Source organism: Mus musculus, chromosome 6, assembly GCF_000001635.26.
Source record: "Mus musculus strain C57BL/6J chromosome 6, GRCm38.p6 C57BL/6J".
In the NCBI taxonomy this organism is placed as follows: domain Eukaryota; kingdom Metazoa; phylum Chordata; class Mammalia; order Rodentia; family Muridae; genus Mus; species Mus musculus.
Window position 1 is genome coordinate 90,563,248 of NC_000072.6, and position 18,445 is coordinate 90,581,692.

Consider the following 18,445-nt stretch of genomic DNA (forward strand, 5'->3'; position numbering starts at 1 on the left):
ACTCAGACACATGTCTAGGAGGAAGCCCAGGTTCTACCTGCAAGATTAGGCCCACTGTGCAGCAGTCTTCAGGAATGAGAGAAGCTAGCTGAGGAGACAACATCTTGGATCCTACAGATCAACTGGGACCAGCCAGCAGAGGCCATTCACAACTGGATCCGTGGGAATGACAAGGTGCCAGGTGCCTGGACAGAGGCTTGTGGGCAGGTAGGTTCCCATGAGGTTGGTGTCCAGCAGAAGATCTGTGTGCCCCCACCCTGCAACCTTGAAAACCACCCGCCAGGTTTAAAATGTTTGATAAATTCTAGAGCTCCTATTCTACCTTCTCCCAAATGCCCCCTACTCCAGGACTAGGAGACCCTGTACCATTCAGAGCTAAAAGTGAGATGTCTGCTGCCACTGGTAGCCCCGGAAACCTACTGAAACCTGGGATCCTGTTGAATTTGCTTAGCTTGAGCCTCACCCCATGTTCTCAGATGCAGTAGGCCCAGCTCTGACCTTGCCCCAGGAGAGGGGCAACTTACTTTGAGCTGAAACTGAGCAGTAGCTGACTTAGGATAGAGAGATGCAAGTCTTATGTACCTCTCAAAGTCTGCCCAGTGTCCATACAGACTGCTGTCTAGTTCCCTGACCCCCCCCCCCCCCCAGCTCACTGCAAGCGGACTATGCAGAGGACCCTTCACTTTCTGCACTGACACACAACCCTTTATTGTGGCTGCTTCATCTGCAGCAGTGGCCAGCAGCAGCCAAGGGTCTGTGGCTTTGTGGCATACCCTGAGAAAACTTTCCTGGGGGTCTGTGTCCCTGAGAAAGTGCAAAGGTCTCAAGGATGCCCGAGGCTTGAGGCATCCAGGTCCTCAGATCTTCTGGATAGCATCTGTGCTCCCAAAGACTGGGTCTAGGTCCGCCTCAGCCTCGTGTGTAGATTACAGCTCTTCCAGGTCTCTCCTGTTCCCCCTGAAGGCTGGTCTCAGGCACACTCACCCTAGGGTCACATCAGCCCCCATGCCACTTGGCCCTCTCAGCCCTGTGGAGCTTCAGCTGGGCTGCAGATAGCAGGGACTCATCGGCTGTCTCTTGGCTTCTCTCCCGCCATAGAAGCTGACGTTTTTCAACTCGACACTCAACACTTCAGGACTGGTGGCTCAGGGAGAAGCTCTACCCATCCCAGGAGCCCATCGTCCAGGCCTAGTCACCAAAGCGGGACTCATCCTCTTTGGGAATGATGATAGAATGGTAAGCACACTGTGAGTCACCGGCCTGGATCATAGGTTCAAAGTTACCCACGCTGCTGTCCTTGGGCTCAAAGCCTACAGGAAGACCCCAGGCTGCCCTTGAAGAGACAGAAAGAACCGAGTGTAAAGGGAGAAGCTGCCACAGGAGCACAGTTTCCCTCTCTCTGAATGGGGTGGCTGCTGAGCTCTGGTAGTTATTACTGGACTTTGCATATCGGAATAGCTGCTGAATTGAATGGAGTGTACTTAGGCACCAACCGCTATTTAAAAACCACGAACAGGCATCCCACTTCATTCTCCAGACAACCCTAGGAGTTAATTATAGATATTGTTTGCATATTTCAGAGGAGCAAATCAAAATGAAAAGACTTACCAAGTTTACCCAAGGTTTCTCAAGCTAGTCAGTGCCAGAGCTGGGCTTCGGACCCTAAATCCTGGCCCTGAGACTGCCGTGGCCCTGAGACTCCACTCTGGGAATTTTCTCACAGGTGTGGTGAGAGGCAAGTCTCCAACACTTTGCATCCTTGACTGTGTGAGTGTGGCTAAGGTGGGGAGGGTGGAGAGTTGTGCAGTCTGACAAGGTTCTCTCCTGTATTCTCATGCCGTTGTATTATGAGAGGCCAAGGCTGTCTATCAGCTGCCATTTAACAGTGGGTGGGCACTTAGGTATGTATAACGCATGTGTGCAGACTGAAGTTATCTGTCTGTTATTGAGATCCTATAAATAGCATCTGAGAGGGAAATTCTCCCACAGATGATTATTCAGGAGCACCCTAAGGGGGAAAAAAATCCCATGTGGCTATGAGGGCAGAGCAAAGCCACGAGGTAAGGAGTGGGTTTGTCTGATCCAGGTGTCTCTGAGGATCCATTGACTTTGCCTCTGCCCTGAACATGTGCTCACGGGTCAGCATCTGCTGTTCTTGTCCTTGGAATAGTGTGGAGCCCTTGGCCTCTCTGGTCACAGATGCTTTCGCATCAGGTGCAGTGAGGATGGGACTGTGCAGTAGGCTGTCGGTGGCCAGCTCCTGGCAGCAGCTGGAGGCTGGTGTTAGCATTCAGGAGGGGTAGGTTCCCCAAGGCCCTGGCTGTCTCTGCCCCTGCAACCATCCAAACAACAGAGCACAGAAGCCTTCGGGAAACATGACTCAGGCTTGTCTGCTGGGTCTAGCTGGCCTTCTGCTTGCTGACAGTTCTAGAATATCTTCAAAGGCAACTGCGTTGCTCTAGACACTGTGTTTGACCCTGGTTGTGACTCTGGAATATTCTTATATCTACCTCAGATTGCCAGATTTTGTAATGTATTTGATGAGTTACTTGAACTCTGTTTGTTCATACACAATTGTCTAATACATGTTAGAAGGTTGGACAGAGGAAAGATAAGATAAATGAGTTTGGATGAGCTGGCAGCAGGCTGGCTTGCCGTCACTGAGAAGGGTGACTCTGCCTGCACTGCACACTTAACACAAGCTCCGCAGAGCTGGAGCCAGGCTCTGCCAGGAGTGCTGTCCTCGAGGGTGCAGACCAGGACTGGACTCTCCTTGTATCCTTTCCTCTCTCCACCTGTATCTCAGGCAGCCGTTTGTCCTCCAGATGTTGCCACCGGCTTCTGGGAATGATCCCATGACTAACGCTGCATTGTTGACTCAGCTGACTTTCACTGTAGTGCTGCAAGCATTTTTTTTTTTTCTGATGAGAAGCTGTCGCTGTCCTTTTAGTAGAAATAACATCGTTATTCAACAAAAGAAAGCACTTGGCTTGTGGCACTCAGTGGTAAGGGCCTGCTTGACATGAGGGAGGCCCTAGCTCTCTCTCTCTCTCTCTCTCTCTCTCTCTCTCTCTCTCTCACACACACACACACACACACACACATGAACATATGCAGTGCACACATATACACACTCATGCACCCTGCACACACAGAGTCTAGAAAGCAAGCAGCAAGCCCAGAGTGGCAGGTGATGGACAATTAGGATCAAGGACAGACATGCATTGTACGGTTTCTTCCGTATGCCTAGGACAGTGTGTCTCAGTTCTGTCATCTCCTGTGGCTCTGAGGGTTGGAGGCTATCTTGGCTCTGAGGGTTGGAGGGAAATTGCGAATTCCCTGCTCAGCTGCCCATCCTGTTCTGGTCCTATTGAAGTTCTCCCTTTTGCAGTTGCTGGTGAAGAATATCCAGCTGGAAGATGGCAAGATGATGCCAGCCTCCCAGTTCTTCAAGGGGTCTGCTAGCAGTGCCCTGGAGCTGACCGAGGAGGAGCTGGCCACAGCAGAGGCCGTGCGGGTAAGACACACCTTCAGTGGTGCCACACAGCTGGGCAGATTGTACCCTGTACATGTGTCTAATGTGTTCACATTCCCTGGAGTTGGGGATGCACTGGCCTTAATCAGCATTGCCTCTGTCCCGAGTTGGCACTTTCTGATGTCTTTGGTCCCTTCTTCCTTTGTACCTGGGCCCCTGGGATTTGGATCAACTGAATCTGGCTTTTCTAGGGACTCACTCCAAACAGTTAACAAATGAAATTTAGCTTTGGAATAGTTAAAGGTGGGGCCTTAACCCTGTCACCTGTGATGCGTGTGTGTCTGGAACTCACACAGTAACATCCAGACGGTGACCAGCAAAGCTTCAGAGACAGGATCCCTTCTAGCTCCTTCCCTACACAGTCTGTCATTCCCACTTCACCCCCTCCCAGTAAGCACACCAGAGAGGGGAAGGGAGGCGAGAACAACCTCAGGTGGCAAGTAAGTGCAACAGAAACAGACTTCTCTAGGAGACAGACTTTAGAGAGCAACTCGTTTTTATTGGGGGGTGGGGAGGTGGGGAATAAAGGCTTGTTAAACTTTATGGGTGAGTAAGTTATATGGGGTATGTATACAGCATTACCAGGGTGCCAGGGTGCTGGGGATGCCTCGTTTGCATATGGAGGGTGCAGTGCTACTGGACATGGCCTTAACCTGGCTTAACTATGAGACTTCCTCTGCTGTCAGCAAAGGTGGGGGTGCAGGACTACATGTGCCTGGGACATGCAGGCCTGAGTCAGGGGACGGAGTAGTCCAACTTCCTACCGCTCTCAAACATGACTCGACTCCACTCCTGCTCAGGACTGGCTCTCCCCCACAATGGTCTACAGGTAGCTTCCTCCTCTGGTGATATAGCCTGAAGCTGGGTCAGCAGCCACTTCCCAGGATCTGTTCCTGGCCCCTCCCACTCTGTCTCCCTGTGGTACTGAGCCTTGCTGAGCAGATGACACTGAAGGGTTTCAGCTTAGTCATCCATCCAGACAGGGGCTCAAGGACAACTGCTCCTCTGCCTGAGAGGACTCTATCCAGATAAACCCATCTGAGAGGCCAGCCATGTAAGTTGAATCTTCACTGAGTGCACAGGTCTTAGCAGCATGCATAGTAGAGGGTGTTGGTGTGCCCATGAGGCTGCCCTGGGGCTGTAGCTTGCCCTACCCTAGGCATCAGGAGCAGACTCCACCATACAGGTAGTCTGGAGAAAACTCCCAATGCAGAATTCCACGTGGACTTTACAGCACATGAAGAATCCATGTGTGTCCCTTACTTAACAAGTACCACCCTCATACCATGTGAAAAGAGAGTGGTAAGTCCTCACAAGCTAAGGGACTTGGGGACACTTGCTGAGCTCCTCCTGATTGCCAGACAGTGGGTGGGAGTGGTGGGTGAAGCTGCTGTCCATGTAGAGCTCCTATCGGTGCAGACAGTAAGATAGCTTTGGAAGACATTCTGTACAGAACAGGGCCTGTGAGACGAGGCCTCAGAGATGGGGTCAGTGTTGGAGGGAAGCTGAGAGCTGGCTACAGAGAAAAGATCTGGATAAACCTTAGCCCAGAGGACTATGTGTGTAAGGACATTGCAGGTGCAAGAACACCACAGGTGCAGGGACAGCACAGGTGCAGGGACAGCACAGATGCGGGAACTGCACAGGTGCAGGGATAGCACAGGTGCAGGGACAGCACAGGTGCAGGGACAGCACAGGTGCAGGGACAGCACAGGTGCAGGGACACCAAAGTGCAGGGACAGCCCTGTTTGAAAAGGTCACCTCTGCCATGATCTGAAGCTGAATGGAGGTGGGTCACAGCTGGGACCAGTGTTATAACACTGAAGAGTAAGACTCTACAAGAGACAGTCATGAGGTGCCACGTGGTCCAGGATAGCAGAGAGCAAGCATCTTCCCTAGGAAAGCTGGGCACTTTAAATGTCTGGGAGAGAAAGGAGGAGGAAAGGGAGGAAGGAGGGAAGAAGAGAGAGGAGGAAGGAAGAAAGAAGGGAGAGGAGGGAGGGAACAGCTCCACATTTGCTAGATTTAACCCCCTCCCTCCAAATAAAGAAATTTTCAGGATATTCTTGGAGCAGCCGCTGTGGCTGTAACCCTGCTTCTGAGCCTGTTCAGGGTCACTGGACCAGCTGGACCAGCAGGCTCTTAGCCAAAGATGCTTGCTTACAATGGCTGCTGTGGAGTCCTGTGCAGCAGGGTGGAAGTTGTCCCAGTGGATGTTACGACTGGGTAGTTCAGTCTGGCATCTGTTAGGGACAGCCTTCCTACCATAACCACTGGGGGTGCCGGCCGATGTGCTCTCCTCACTTGCCCAGTAGGCCAGCAGCTTGTTCTGCTGTACTTCAGAGGGTGCAGGTCAGAGGAGTGCTAGCCAGCTAGTTTCTCAGAGCAGACAAGTCCATGAGGCCTTCACCATCATTCCATGCTGCCATGTGAGTCCTGTGCTGGGAACACTGGAACCCTGACAGCCCCACCAAAGCCAGGAGTGAGCCTTTCTGATACCCAGCCATTTTCCATTGCCTTCACTGTACTGGAGACCAGCAACCTAGTGTCACAGAGGCCAGAGCTGTGCCCCTCTCTGGGTCTTAGAGACAGTGCCTTGAAGACCACAGGAGCTGGAACCCACATCCAGCCATGAGAACGGCACCCTACTTCTCCCAGCAGCTCTGTCTCTCATGGCCTTTGTTTTCCAGAGCTCTTGGATGCGAATTCTGCCCAATGTCCCAGAGGTAGAAGACTCTACAGATTTCTTCAAGTCAGGAGCTGCATCCGTAGATGTTGTGAGGTGAGTCCAGGGACAAGGGAGTCTCTTCCAAGTATCTACTATGGCCCCACTGAAGCCACTGTTGGTTGTATTTGTGTATCATTCATGAGATCAGAAAGGGCCCTCCATCAGATATAGAAGCTAGGCCTAAATGTCTGCCCCCAAACTGGCCTTTCATCCCGGAAGAGCTGCTGATGCCTGGCTGTCATTGCTAACCCTTGGCTCTCTGTTCTTCTTCTCTCCTTGCAGGCTGGTGGAGGAGGTGAAGGAGCTGTGTGACGGGCTGGAGTTAGAAAATGAGGATGTTTACATGGCCACCACCTTCGGGGACTTCATCCAGCTCCTAGTGAGGAAGTTGAGAGGGGAGGACGGCGAGAGCGAGTGTGTCATTAACTACGTGAGTGCTGCCCTGTGACACCACCGGGCACCTGAGCACCCGGAAGCCAGGAGCCTGGCCCTCACCCTCCAGTTTCACCAGTCCCAGATAACATCTCCCACAGGAGACATTGCTGCCCGGTGCACAGAGTATGGGAAAGTCGTTTCAAATCTCTAGAGGGGCTAGAGAGGAGGGCTTCTGTTCCCAGTGAGGAGGGCAGACGACTCTGTGTGTTCAGCTTGTGCAAGGGGAGGTGCCCCAGTGACTATAAATACATTTATGAGAAAGTTCCTGAACAGTTCCCCTTAGGGGCAGCCGGCTAGTCTACCATCCACAGTGGAGGGGGTTCTGGGTACTTTGTCCACCTCATGTTTTGGAACAAAACTGGGAAAGTACAGGTGGCCAGGGTGGACTCCAGGTGACCCATAGAATAGTGAAAAGAGCCAGTGAACAGACTTCAGGACAGGCTGGTGTTCCTGGGACTCCTGGGTTCAGGGTGAAGAAGTTCATGTAGGAGTGGCAGGCAACATGTCTGAGGGTAAAAGGACCTTGCTGCCCATAGCAAGATACCACCAAGAATCCCCCCACCTAGCCCTGTGTCTCCTAAGAATCTAGCAGACCTGGGACTCCAGCCCTGGCACTCTGCCGAGCTGGTGTACTTTGACCCTCCTTACCGTAACTCAGAGGCCCCACTGTCTAGGTCAGTTCCTGGAACCCCGGCCTTTGTGTGGCTATACATCCGTCTGTGCGTCTCTGAGCATGTCACATTCATCTGTGAGTCTCTGGACGTGCATGATATCACATGCATGGTGTCACAGATGCCTGTGCGTGAGGGACCCCCTGTAACTACGCCTTCTTCCCCAGGTGGAAAAGGCAGTGAAGAAACTGACTCTCCAAATGCCCTACCAGCTCTTCATAGGCGGCGAGTTTGTGGATGCTGAGGGCGCGAAGACCTACAGTACCATAAACCCAACGGATGGAAGTGTGAGCAGCTTGCGGCCCCCTTCTTCCCACCCACCTCCAACCTGCCTTCTAGGGACAGTGGCCAGGGGTCTGTGCCTGGATGTGTGTCTTCATTGCAGACATGCAAGGGTTCCATCCTAGGCCACAGGAGTGGAGTAGAGCAAGCTGATGAGGAGAGGGACGAGAGGGGGCAGGAAGGCACCCAGGAAGCAGAATCTGCTTTATAGAACGAGGATGGTTAAGATGCTTGCTCCCATCCATGCATCAGCCATCTCCCGTGTCTGGAGGCCACTGTCTGCAAGTCTTCCTCAGACAGAAGTCTATGTATGCCATACATTCTTGACTGTGAATCTCTCATGTCATGCCCAATGCATATGATAACACAGGAGATCACACATGAGGGTCTCAGAAAAAAGACCCAGCATGAGGATGGACCTTCCATCTGCGGGTTCCTACTCAGTCCACAGAAAATAGAGAAACTTAAAATGGGCCATCTGGGGGAAGGTGACAAAGCGAAGTCCAAGGGGCTGGCAGGATGGGAGGTGCCCTCGGGATGACAACCTTGCAAGTGTGACATGGATAGAGCTGCCTGCCAGGTGAGAAGGACAAGGTCGTCTGTCCATTGCAGCCTACAAGGAGATGCTAGTCTCGCTTCTCTGCCCAGCCCGTGGAGTTCCCACAGGACCTAGCAAGCCAGGACAGGGACTGGGACATGGCTCAGCTCACTGAGCCTGTGGATCTCAGCTGCCACTGTGAACAGCACTAGACTACCTGTGTCCCTCACGTGTGGCTGGGCTATCAGTCCCTTCAGGCTCCCTGGGAATGTGAGAGGGATGGGCAGGGACCTCCCGGCCCCACCCACCTTTGCAGTCTGATTCCTCCCTGTCCCCCAGTGGCAGAACTGTCCCTCTGTGCCTGCCTCTGACTGGCTTCGGGATGAGCCAGGGGCCAAGGAAGGCTGTCATAGCTCTGTCCTTCCCACAGGTCATCTGCCAGGTGTCTCTAGCTCAGGTGAGTGATGTTGACAAGGCGGTGGCAGCAGCGAAGGAGGCCTTTGAGAATGGACTGTGGGGAAAGATAAATGCGCGTGACCGGGGCCGGCTCCTGTACAGGTGAGAATCAGGAATCACCAGCCGCCCTCACCACCTTCAGCTAAGAGCAGGGGCAGGGTGGAACCCTAGAGAGGTTCCCCACAGTGGGAAGTGGCCTGGGCTTGCAGCAGTAAGGCTTAGAAAAGGTCTTCAGAAAGTCTGGAAAGGCAGATGAGGTGTCCACAGCTAGCTGTGACCTTAGAGGAAAGGTGGTGGGGTCAGTGAGAAGCTGCAGAGGTGAGACTGTGCTCCAGAGGGGACACGGGATGAGGTGCCACAAAGGGGAGATGTGTCTGGGCCTGCTCGTCACTGCTCAGCCTGGCTGCCAGCCACTGCAACCTCCTGGTGTCATGTCTTCCTCTTTCAGTATTTTTAAAAACTGTTATAATGGTGTATGGTCTATGGTGTGTGTGTGTGTGTGTGTGTGTGTGTGATGTTTGCGGTTTATGTGTGATGTATAGTGTAGTGTTATAATTAAAACTGTTATAGTGTGTGGTCTATGGTGTGTGTGTATTGTGTATATGTAGTATGTATATGTGTGGGGGGATGATGTTTGTGGTTTATGTGTGATGTGTAGTGTTATAATTAAAATGGCTATATTTACATTGTATGGTCTATGATGGGTATATGTGTGTGTGTGTGTGTGTGTGTGTGTGTGTGTGTGTGGTGTGAACTGGGTGTGTATGTGTGGTGTGAACTGGGTGTGTATGTGTGTGGTGTGTGTGTATATGTATACATTATGTATGTGGGAGTGACATTTGTAGTATATATGTGATGTGGGGGATATGTATGTGGTGTGAGGTGTGTATGTGTGTGGTATGAGGTGCGTGGTATGTGCGTGGTATATGTATCTGTGTGCTTGTGGTATGTGTGGTATAGTATGTGTGTAGTGTGTGTATGTGTGGTTTGTGTGGCGTAGTATGTGTGTGGTATGTACTCTCTGTGTGGTATGTGTTTGTTGATGGTGTGTGTGTGTGTGTGTGCACATTTGTGTGTGTGTGTGGTGTTTGTGCACGTGTGTGTGCATGCATATACATACATACACATACATACATACACTGTGCGCATGGAAGTCAGAGGACATCTTTCCTGAGTCAGTCCTCTCCTCCCATTGTGGGCTCCAGGTCTCAAACTCAGATTGTCAGGCTTGCATGGCAAGGGCTTTTAGCCACTGAGCCCCTTGCTAGGCAACATCTTCCTCGTAGTAATGTGTTTTAGTAACAGGAAGGGGCCTCTCCATGTAGTGCAAGCTGACAGTCTTGGATCTCTGGTTGCTTGAGTTTGTGACTAAAGGTTGCAGCTATAAAGGAGCCTACATAAAACCCTGCACCTCTAGAGCCTGGACCACAGTGTGGGGGACACAACAGTGCCCCTTGTAGATGCAAAACATAGCTCTCCTTTCCAAAGTGGCAAGAATGCTCGAGCTAACGGGAGTGCTCATGGCTGGGAAGTGCAGGTCCAGATCACCCCAAATAACATGTTCTGACATGAGAGCAGTTCCGCACAATTTTAAAATTCTGTGTACGTGTGTTAGTGTGTGTGCTTGCTCATGTGTGTGACACGTGCATGGGTGGAAATTAGAGCTCAACCTGAAGTGTCAGTCCCTGTCTTCCACCTTGTTTGAGGCAGGGTCTCTTGTTATTTCATAGTTGCCTAAGCCAAGCTGGTTGGCTCTCAAGCTTCGGGGAACTCTCCTGTTTCTGTCTCCCACCTCACCACAGGCATGCTGGGAGCCTGCAGCACAGACATGCATGCTGGGAGCCTGCAGCACAGGCATGCTGGGAGCCTGCAGCACAGGCATGCTGGGAGCCTGCAGCACAGACATGCATGCTGGGAGCCTGCAGCACAGGCATGCTGGGAGCCTGCAGCACAGACATGCATGCTGGGAGGCTGCAGCACAGGCATGCTGGGAGGCTGCAGCACAGGCATGCATGCTGGGAGGCTGCAGCACAGGCATGCATGCTGGGAGGCTGCAGCACAGGCATGCATGCTGGGAGCCTGCAGCACAGACATGCATGCTGGGAGCCTGCAGCACAGGCATGCTGGGAGACTGCAGCACAGACATGCTGGGAGCCTGCAGCACAGGCATGCATGCTGGGAGGCTGCAGCACAGGCATGCTGGGAGGCTGCAGCACAGGCATGCATGCTGGGAGCCTGCAGCACAGGCATGCATGCTGGGAGCTTGCAGCACAGGCATGCATGCTGGGAGCCTGCAGCACAGGCATGCATGCTGGGAGCCTGCCTAGGTGGATTCTGGGCATCCAGACTCAGGTTCTCACACCTGCAGGGCAAGTGCTTTAAGCATGGAGCCCTTCCTAAGGTTTTACAGCCACACCACAACAGAAAGCCGTACATCAAGGCATTTTTAAAAAATGCAGAATAGAGTCAGGCCCAGGGCTCGGCTGTTTAGAGCACATGCTGCTCTTGCAGAGGACCCAAGTTCGGTTCCCAGCAACCACATGGCAGCTCACAACCCCTGCAACTCCAATTCCAGGTAGTCTGAGCCCCCCTTTTGTCCTCTGAGGCCTCTGAAGGCACTGCATATAACATTGTGTACATACAGACCTCCAGACAAACATACACATAAAATAAAATAAAAAATAAGTAAGTCTTAAATTAAAAAAAAAAAAAACCTCACAGCAGTAGACACATCAGGCTTAGGGGGGCACAGCAAAGTGGGGGGATCTCCGCTGCAAGTCTCAGAGGCTCTCTGATTACATCCCTAGCTTAGGGGTTGGCGGGAGCTAGTGGTCTGATAAGTTCAGACATTTCAAAAGATTCCACCTGAGAGTCACAGGGTTGTTAGTTCAGATCTAGAGGTGGGCGGTGAATGGCTAATGAGGGAACCAAAATTAATCTGTGAGAATTTGGCTTAGGATCTGCATCATCCCAACCCTCCACAATCATACCTTCTACTCAGTCTGTCTGCCTTGGAAAATCTTTAATCTGGCATGGTCGCCCACCCCCACCCCCCCACCCCCCCAACTTCAGCTCACACTCTGAACTGGGGAGTGATTTTTCCAGAAGCAGGAGGTAATGGGCAGAGGAGCAAACAGCCCTCAGAGGAAGCCAATAGAGTCTGCTTGGCTTTTCCCCTCAGTGTCCCAGAGGACCCTCAACACTGTGGAGGGCAACCCACTCACGCGTGGATTGTGGCTGTGTCGTCAGTGAGGAGGGAAATGATGGGGGCGCCCTGGGGCCAGGCAGTGCAGTCTTTCTGAAGAAGTGGAGCTCCGTTTGATGCAGACCTACCAGGGTTTGTCTCATCAGGCTGGCAGGAAAGTGTGGCCCTGCAGTAGGAATGGTGGTTTTATCTGCTGCTGAAGCCAGCTATTCCAGGTGGCCCAGCAGTAGGGAACCAGAGCAGGCCCTTGGCTGCATGCAAATAGTGCAGACCGGTGCGTTAGACATACAAAGCTGAGGCCAGCCATGCACTGCCTGCTGAGGTGTTCAGACTCCATGAAGAAGTCATAGAGTTTAGGGAGGAGTCATCTGTTGACCCATGGTTCCCTGAGCTGGAAATGGTCTCAGCTGTGGGCCTTAATCTGGAAGCATGTTCCATAAAATGATCTGCTGCCACCTGGTGGCCACTGTTATAATAACCCCAGCTAGCTCGCCATAACAGTTCAGACTGACTCTCCAAGGGTCACTGCTGTGTGTGCCTGTGACCATTGTATTCATCTCAAGTCAGCTCAGCCAGCCTGGGGTAGGCAGTACAATCTTTCTGAAGAAGCAGCTGTGGAGTGTCGCTGGCTTGATATAGTACCCCTGGCCAAGGTCCCCAGGTCAGAGGCCTGAGTCACCTGAGTGACAGGCAAGACCAGCAAGAAGGGGTGGAAAGCTGGAGCCCTGAAATGACTTTGGTATGGGACCTGAGGGCAACCCCCCACTCATAGATTGTGTCTGCATCCTAAGCAAAGAGGAATATGATGGAGGCCCTGGGGGTTTTCAGTGACTTTGTCGGGAGGAGCAGGGTGGGAACTGACCAGACTGCTTCAGTCAAACATTCAGACTTGGACCCAGGAACCTCTGCCAGGCTGAGGCCTGCTCCCTTAGCAGCAGACCCTCCCGGGAACACCGTGATTAGCTCCAGGCTGTTCACAGCCTCCATCAGGAGCAGAGCAGGGTAGCCAGATGCTGATGAGAGCAGATTCACAGTTGCCTGAGAAGCACCTCCTGCCCCACACATACACATCTCTCCTACTTACAGGACTGGGGCCACTAATGGGGGTACTAATGGCTCCAGACGTCAGCCTCGGGACATGACTCCTGGACTGAGCTAGCCACTGGGTTGGATGTACTTTCTCTCTTTTGGAGCTATCCAAAAACAGGAAGAGTAGCCAAGCCATAGCTATCATCAGCTATCAGCCATAGGCAGGTGAACACCTCTTCATGAGGACATTGTAAAGTTGTCAATCCATGGGTCTTCCAGGAAGGAAGAGGAAAGGTGGGGACAGAGGATGTCATTCTCACACCCATCCAGGAAGAGAAACCGATTGTCTCATCTTACAGAAGAGTGAGGCCAGCACATCGTAGTGACAGTTCTGGTCATGAAGGGCAGAGTCCCCGACTCCATAAGGAATGGCATTGAAAGAGCAGGCAAGACAGTGCTAGGCCTAAGCCGGTTTCCTGCTTCTCTCTTGCTGTCGGCCAGGTTGGCGGACCTCATGGAGCAGCACCAGGAAGAGCTAGCCACCATTGAGGCCCTGGACGCAGGTGCCGTCTACACGCTGGCCCTGAAGACGCATGTGGGCATGTCCATCCAGACCTTCCGATACTTCGCTGGCTGGTGTGATAAGATCCAGGTGGGCTGTGAGCTCCCATCTCCCGTGTGTGCATTCTGATGTGCAGACAGCTACCGCAGCAGTGGGTGAAAACATTAGCAAATCAAGGTGGGAGTCCAGGAAGCTTGGTCGGCTTTGTGCTAGGGTCTCACAAGGGTAGGCCTTTGGGAGACACTCAAAACCCAACTATGACAAATGCTTTTGATGGGTGGGCCTTATCTTGAGGCTCTAAGGTGGGCCTGTTGCTAGGACCACTCACGGGTTGCTCATGTCCAGGTCTGGTGGTTTCAGGGCATGCGTCTGTGCTGGCTACAGGCAAGGGCCTCTCTCCACGATCCTCACAAGGCCTCCAGTACCCAGTGACAATGTCATCTGTGAGCTTTGGGCCTCTGCCTCTGTCCTATAACTGTGGAATGCTATATGAGGGATTCTCCCACCTCCTAAGGCCCCCTGTGAGAAGCTAGAGCTTGCATATACCCTGCCTTGAGATCAAGCACTCAGCCTCAGAAGGTTCCCCAGAGAGAGGAAGGCTCAAAGCTCCCCCTCCCCATTAGGGGCTGAGAACTATGAAGCAATGATGCCCATGTGAGAGGAGGAAAGCCATCACCACCCACATTCTGATTCCTTGTGTCTTCTCTGGAGCCACCTCATCCTGGGCCCCCTGGGCCACCTCAGCACTAATTGCTCTAGGGGCAGCATGGCCTCCTCCAGGGGTTGCCTCATCTTTTCTTTGCCCAGATATCAGAGCATGAGGCCTTGTCCCTGCCAGGACTAGCCTCCTGTCCAAGAGCTGTGCTGAAATGAAACTGTTGCTTTGCTCTCGCTGCTCATCCAGCCTGATTCCTCTCAACTCCTGCCACATCCCTGTCTAGTGAAAGCTGGCAGCTTTGGCCTCCTACCCAGCTCCTCATGTAACAATCAGTGCCTAAACAAGACCCTGTTTCTCCTGGGTCTCCTACAGGGATTGCCTGACCAAGGATGGGACTAGCCCCACCCTACCCTGGTGACGCTGCTGTGCTTCTTCTAGGGTGCCACCATCCCCATCAACCAGGCTAGACCCAACCGCAACCTGACCTTGACCAAGAAGGAACCTGTTGGGTGAGTGACAAGGCACAGGTTTGCTGGTGTGTTCTGGGATACCATATGCCAGCCTGCAGCTTGTAACATCCTCAGCATATACCCATGGATGGCTATGCTGTTCATATCTAAAGTACCTGCTCTGTCCGGCACTGCTGTGGTCACTGTGCCATTATTTAAGTGAACAGTAACTGTCAGAGCCACGGCAGTAAACAGGGGGGCTGCATCCAAAATGATTGTAAAACAACTGCATCCATTACAAATGAGTCAGTGTTAGCCAGAGGAGTGAGCCAGCAGAATATACCTCTAATTAAAAGACCAGGGGGGTTGGTCTCCACCCTCAGAGGCTCCATAGCCAGATGGCCACCTGCAAGCTGGGGTGACAGCCACTCAGTCTGAGAAACTGGAAGGCTCAGAACAAGAGCCACACATGGCACAGCCGAAGGCCTGGAATTTCCCTAAAGAGGTGCTGGTGTGGCTCTGGAGTCTGATGTCATGGATGGTCCTGCTGATGATGCATATGTATGAGCAGCCCTGTGTTCTGCCTATTGCTCCATCCAGGCCCCCAGCCTTGTGGATGCTGCCACCCACATTCAGGGAGTGGCTTCCCTACTCCGTTCCCAGATACTCCCCAAAGTTAGAGCCAATGACAGTAACCGATGACAGTGCAGGGCAGAGTTCAGTAGGGGAAGTGCAAAGGTAGATTGCAGGGCAAAACTGGTCACCTAGTCTCCCCCACAGGAGGCCTCAGGGCTCAGCAGAAGAGAGAAAGCATACTGGGATGAATATCTTAGCCATAAGCATTCAGAATCCTGTGTCACAGACATGGCAAATCCCTCACAGGTATAGGGGGGACTTAGGAGCCTGCATGTAGTTCTATAGGAACAGGAGTTCTATCAAAAATACTTAAACTGCCATGGTCTTAACACAGTCTCCTGAAGTCCTTAAATGGGAGGGAAGAGGTATGGAGGGAGGGAGGCATTGAGGGAGGGAGGGAGGGAGGGAGGGAGGGAGGGAGGGAGGGGGAGAGAGAGAGAGAGAGAGAGAGAGAGAGAGAGAAAGGAAGGAAAGAAAGGAAGGAAGGAAGAGAGAGAGAGAGAGAGAGAGAGAGAGAGAGAGAAAGAAAGAAAGAAAGAAAGAAAGAAAGAAAGAAAGAAAGAAAGAAAGAAAGAAAGAAAGAAAGAAAGAAAGAGAAAGTATTCAGACACTATAGGACAGTTAGTATCATGGGTAAATCAAAGACAAGAGGCCTTCTACCAAGGGCGGCCACTAGGAATTGCCATGACCTGCACGGCTTAGGAACTGACCTAACTGGGGTAACAGGGAACTAAGAAATGGCAACACACATACAGATATGCTGGGATTGGGTGAGCCTTCTTCTTTGATGGAGACAGGCCAATGGCAAACCAGAAACTCAGTGTACTTATTTTATATATCTGAATCTAGGAGGTGGGTCATTATATGCAGCTGAATAAGGCGACAGGTTTAACTAATCTCAGTAGGGGCTGGGGTCTCTGTAGGAGAGCAGCCTCTGGCTATAAATATCCTAGGGGAGGAAGCTGTAGCTGACACCTGTGCACACACTGTCAATATCTACACACAAATAAGGCTGAGGCACATGGCTGCCTGGCCCCGTAGCTTCAGGCCTGTGGCTGCACCACAGCTCAGCAGAAGCAAACAGCACAGGAGGCTGCCCGCCTCCGGGCAGCCAGGAACCCTTCAGCATATGGGGACATGTGTGATCCAAGTTTGCACGGCATGCTAGTGGCTGCTGACAGCCCTTGGCATTTCTTACAGAACTGTCACCCTGACCTCTGTCTCCATGGCCATGTCCCATTCCCTTTGGGATTCTGGAGGTGTGTGTTTTGGGAGGGGACCCAATTCACCCTATAGCAAGGGGACTCTTCTGACACTTTCCTCCTTTGGCTCTCCTAAAACCCCATGACCAGCACCCAGCAGCTTCAGGCTCTGCTCTCTGCTACCCACCCAGACCCTCTACTATGCTGGGTGTAGGTTGGACAGAGGGGTGCAGCATCCTGACCCCCTTGTATTCTACCACTCCCAGGGTGATGCACAGGCTCTCAGTGGACCTTTATCCACACAGGGACTGGCTGATACTTACCATGCCTCCTTTGAGATGTCTCACAGTCATCCTGTCCACTGGCCTCTCTGACTGTGCTCTCTCAATACCTGGGCCCAACTAAGAAACCTCCTTTCTGGTCCCCTGATAGTAGTAATGGTGACACAGGAGCCAAGAGAGGCAGAGCCAAACGGGATTAGGCTGTGGTCTGCATACCTACTGCCCACTACCCCCGAGTCTACACTACCATACCCATGTGTCAATGTGCAGCTCCTACACTGAGCCAGATGTTCTGCCAGGCCTCCACACCAGTGTCTGGTCACTGTACCCACCCTTACCTCTCTTCCTCCCTAGAGAGTTCCCCTCAGACACCGACCTCCATCCCAGCCAGGCTGCACTGCAGCACCAGAGGCATGGGCTGGCTCCCCAGGTCCATTGCCTTTCCTGGAAAGCCTGGCTTTGACAGTGGCAGCCAGTCCTGGGTGAGGGGCTGGAGTTGGCAGGTTCACTCTGGTTCAGCCTGTCTGAAAAGGGACAAAGGCCCGCTGCTTTTGTTTGCAGGGTCTGTGGTATTGTCATCCCCTGGAACTATCCCTTAATGATGCTGTCCTGGAAGACAGCAGCCTGCCTGGCTGCCGGGAACACCGTGGTGATCAAGCCTGCCCAGGTGAGTGCACATTCTCTGGACCAGGCTGTGTCCCAGGAAGGGAATGGGAAACACATCAAGAGACTAAGGTCCCTTCGCCCATACCGCTCACTGAGGAGCTGTGCCTCAGAGGCCAGCTTATGATAAGAGAGACACAAGAGGGGGGTCAGAGCTAGTTGGCTGAGAAGACTGTCCAGCTACCAGTAATGGAGGCCTGGACATTGTGTTGGCATATGCCACCACTCAGAGGACAGGGTTTCTACTGCCATTCTGAATCCACTCCCTGGATCTTGTTTTCTGTCCCTGGCCTGTCCCATGCTCAGGGCAGGCCAATGCTATCAGTAAACTTGGTTCCTTGTCTCTCATCTGGTTTCAGATATCAGAAGTTCTAGAGTAGTGGTTCTCAACCTGTGGTTCACAGACCCTTTAAGGGTTGAGCAACCCTTTCACAGGGGTCTCATGTCAGATATTTACATTATGATTCATAACAGTAGCAAAATTACAGTTGTAGAGTAGTAATGAAAGTCATTTTATGGTTGAGCATCACCAAAACATAAGGAACTGTCTTAAAGGGCCGTCCGTGCATTAGGAAGGTTGAGAACCATTGCCCCAGAAGGAGGTGGTATGGCTAACGAGATTTAGGAACCTCTCAGCCCTCAGCAAGGAGCTACAGATGATAAAGAGTAGAGGTGGGGTTTCAGGGGCACTGGCAACAAAGCCAGCCTCAGTCTCACGTGTGCACGGATATCCACTGCTTGCCTCTTGCACAGGAGGAACTGGGCACAAGGTCCCATCTTTAGAGTGGCTTTGAAGCACGTGAGTCTGGAGGGCAGCAGCACAAAACCCAATGAGGATTCTAGACTGTGCCAGAGTCACGCTCCTTCAGTATTTTAACACCTTCTTTGTTGTTGTTCTTTTTTTTTCCTTATTCCTCAAACTAAATACAGAAATAGAGCAGCAATTGAGCAGTTAAAATTTCCATTTGTATTTTATCCCTGGAAATACCTTTTCATAGTGATTTGTTTAAGAAGATTGATTGCAATTGGGTCAGAAAAAACTGATGAACTTGTTTTCTGAAAATAAAATATCAGAGGGAAAAAGAAAGGACGGTTGGGCTGAGGTAGAATAGCAG

General features: G+C 52.1%; 1 protein-coding gene across 3 annotated transcripts in view; it reads left to right on the forward strand.

The window, feature by feature from the left end:
- Aldh1l1 (aldehyde dehydrogenase 1 family, member L1) overlaps positions 1-18,445 on the forward strand; it is a 48,404-nt gene that overhangs the window by 12,480 nt on the left and 17,479 nt on the right. For 2 of the 3 annotated variants that reach the window (NM_027406.2, NM_001356412.1), the window contains exons 6-15: positions 118-207; positions 1,099-1,236; positions 3,392-3,517; positions 6,226-6,317; positions 6,546-6,693; positions 7,537-7,656; positions 8,620-8,747; positions 13,381-13,531; positions 14,538-14,608; positions 17,229-17,334. In NM_027406.2, coding sequence (NP_081682.1) covers positions 118-207; positions 1,099-1,236; positions 3,392-3,517; positions 6,226-6,317; positions 6,546-6,693; positions 7,537-7,656; positions 8,620-8,747; positions 13,381-13,531; positions 14,538-14,608; positions 17,229-17,334 — 1,170 coding nt within the window. Of the gene's footprint in view, positions 1-6; positions 208-1,098; positions 1,237-3,391; positions 3,518-6,225; positions 6,318-6,545; positions 6,694-7,536; positions 7,657-8,619; positions 8,748-13,380; positions 13,532-14,537; positions 14,609-17,228; positions 17,335-18,445 lie in introns of all 3 variants that reach the window. The other variant, XM_030255052.1, reaches the window with a different exon arrangement.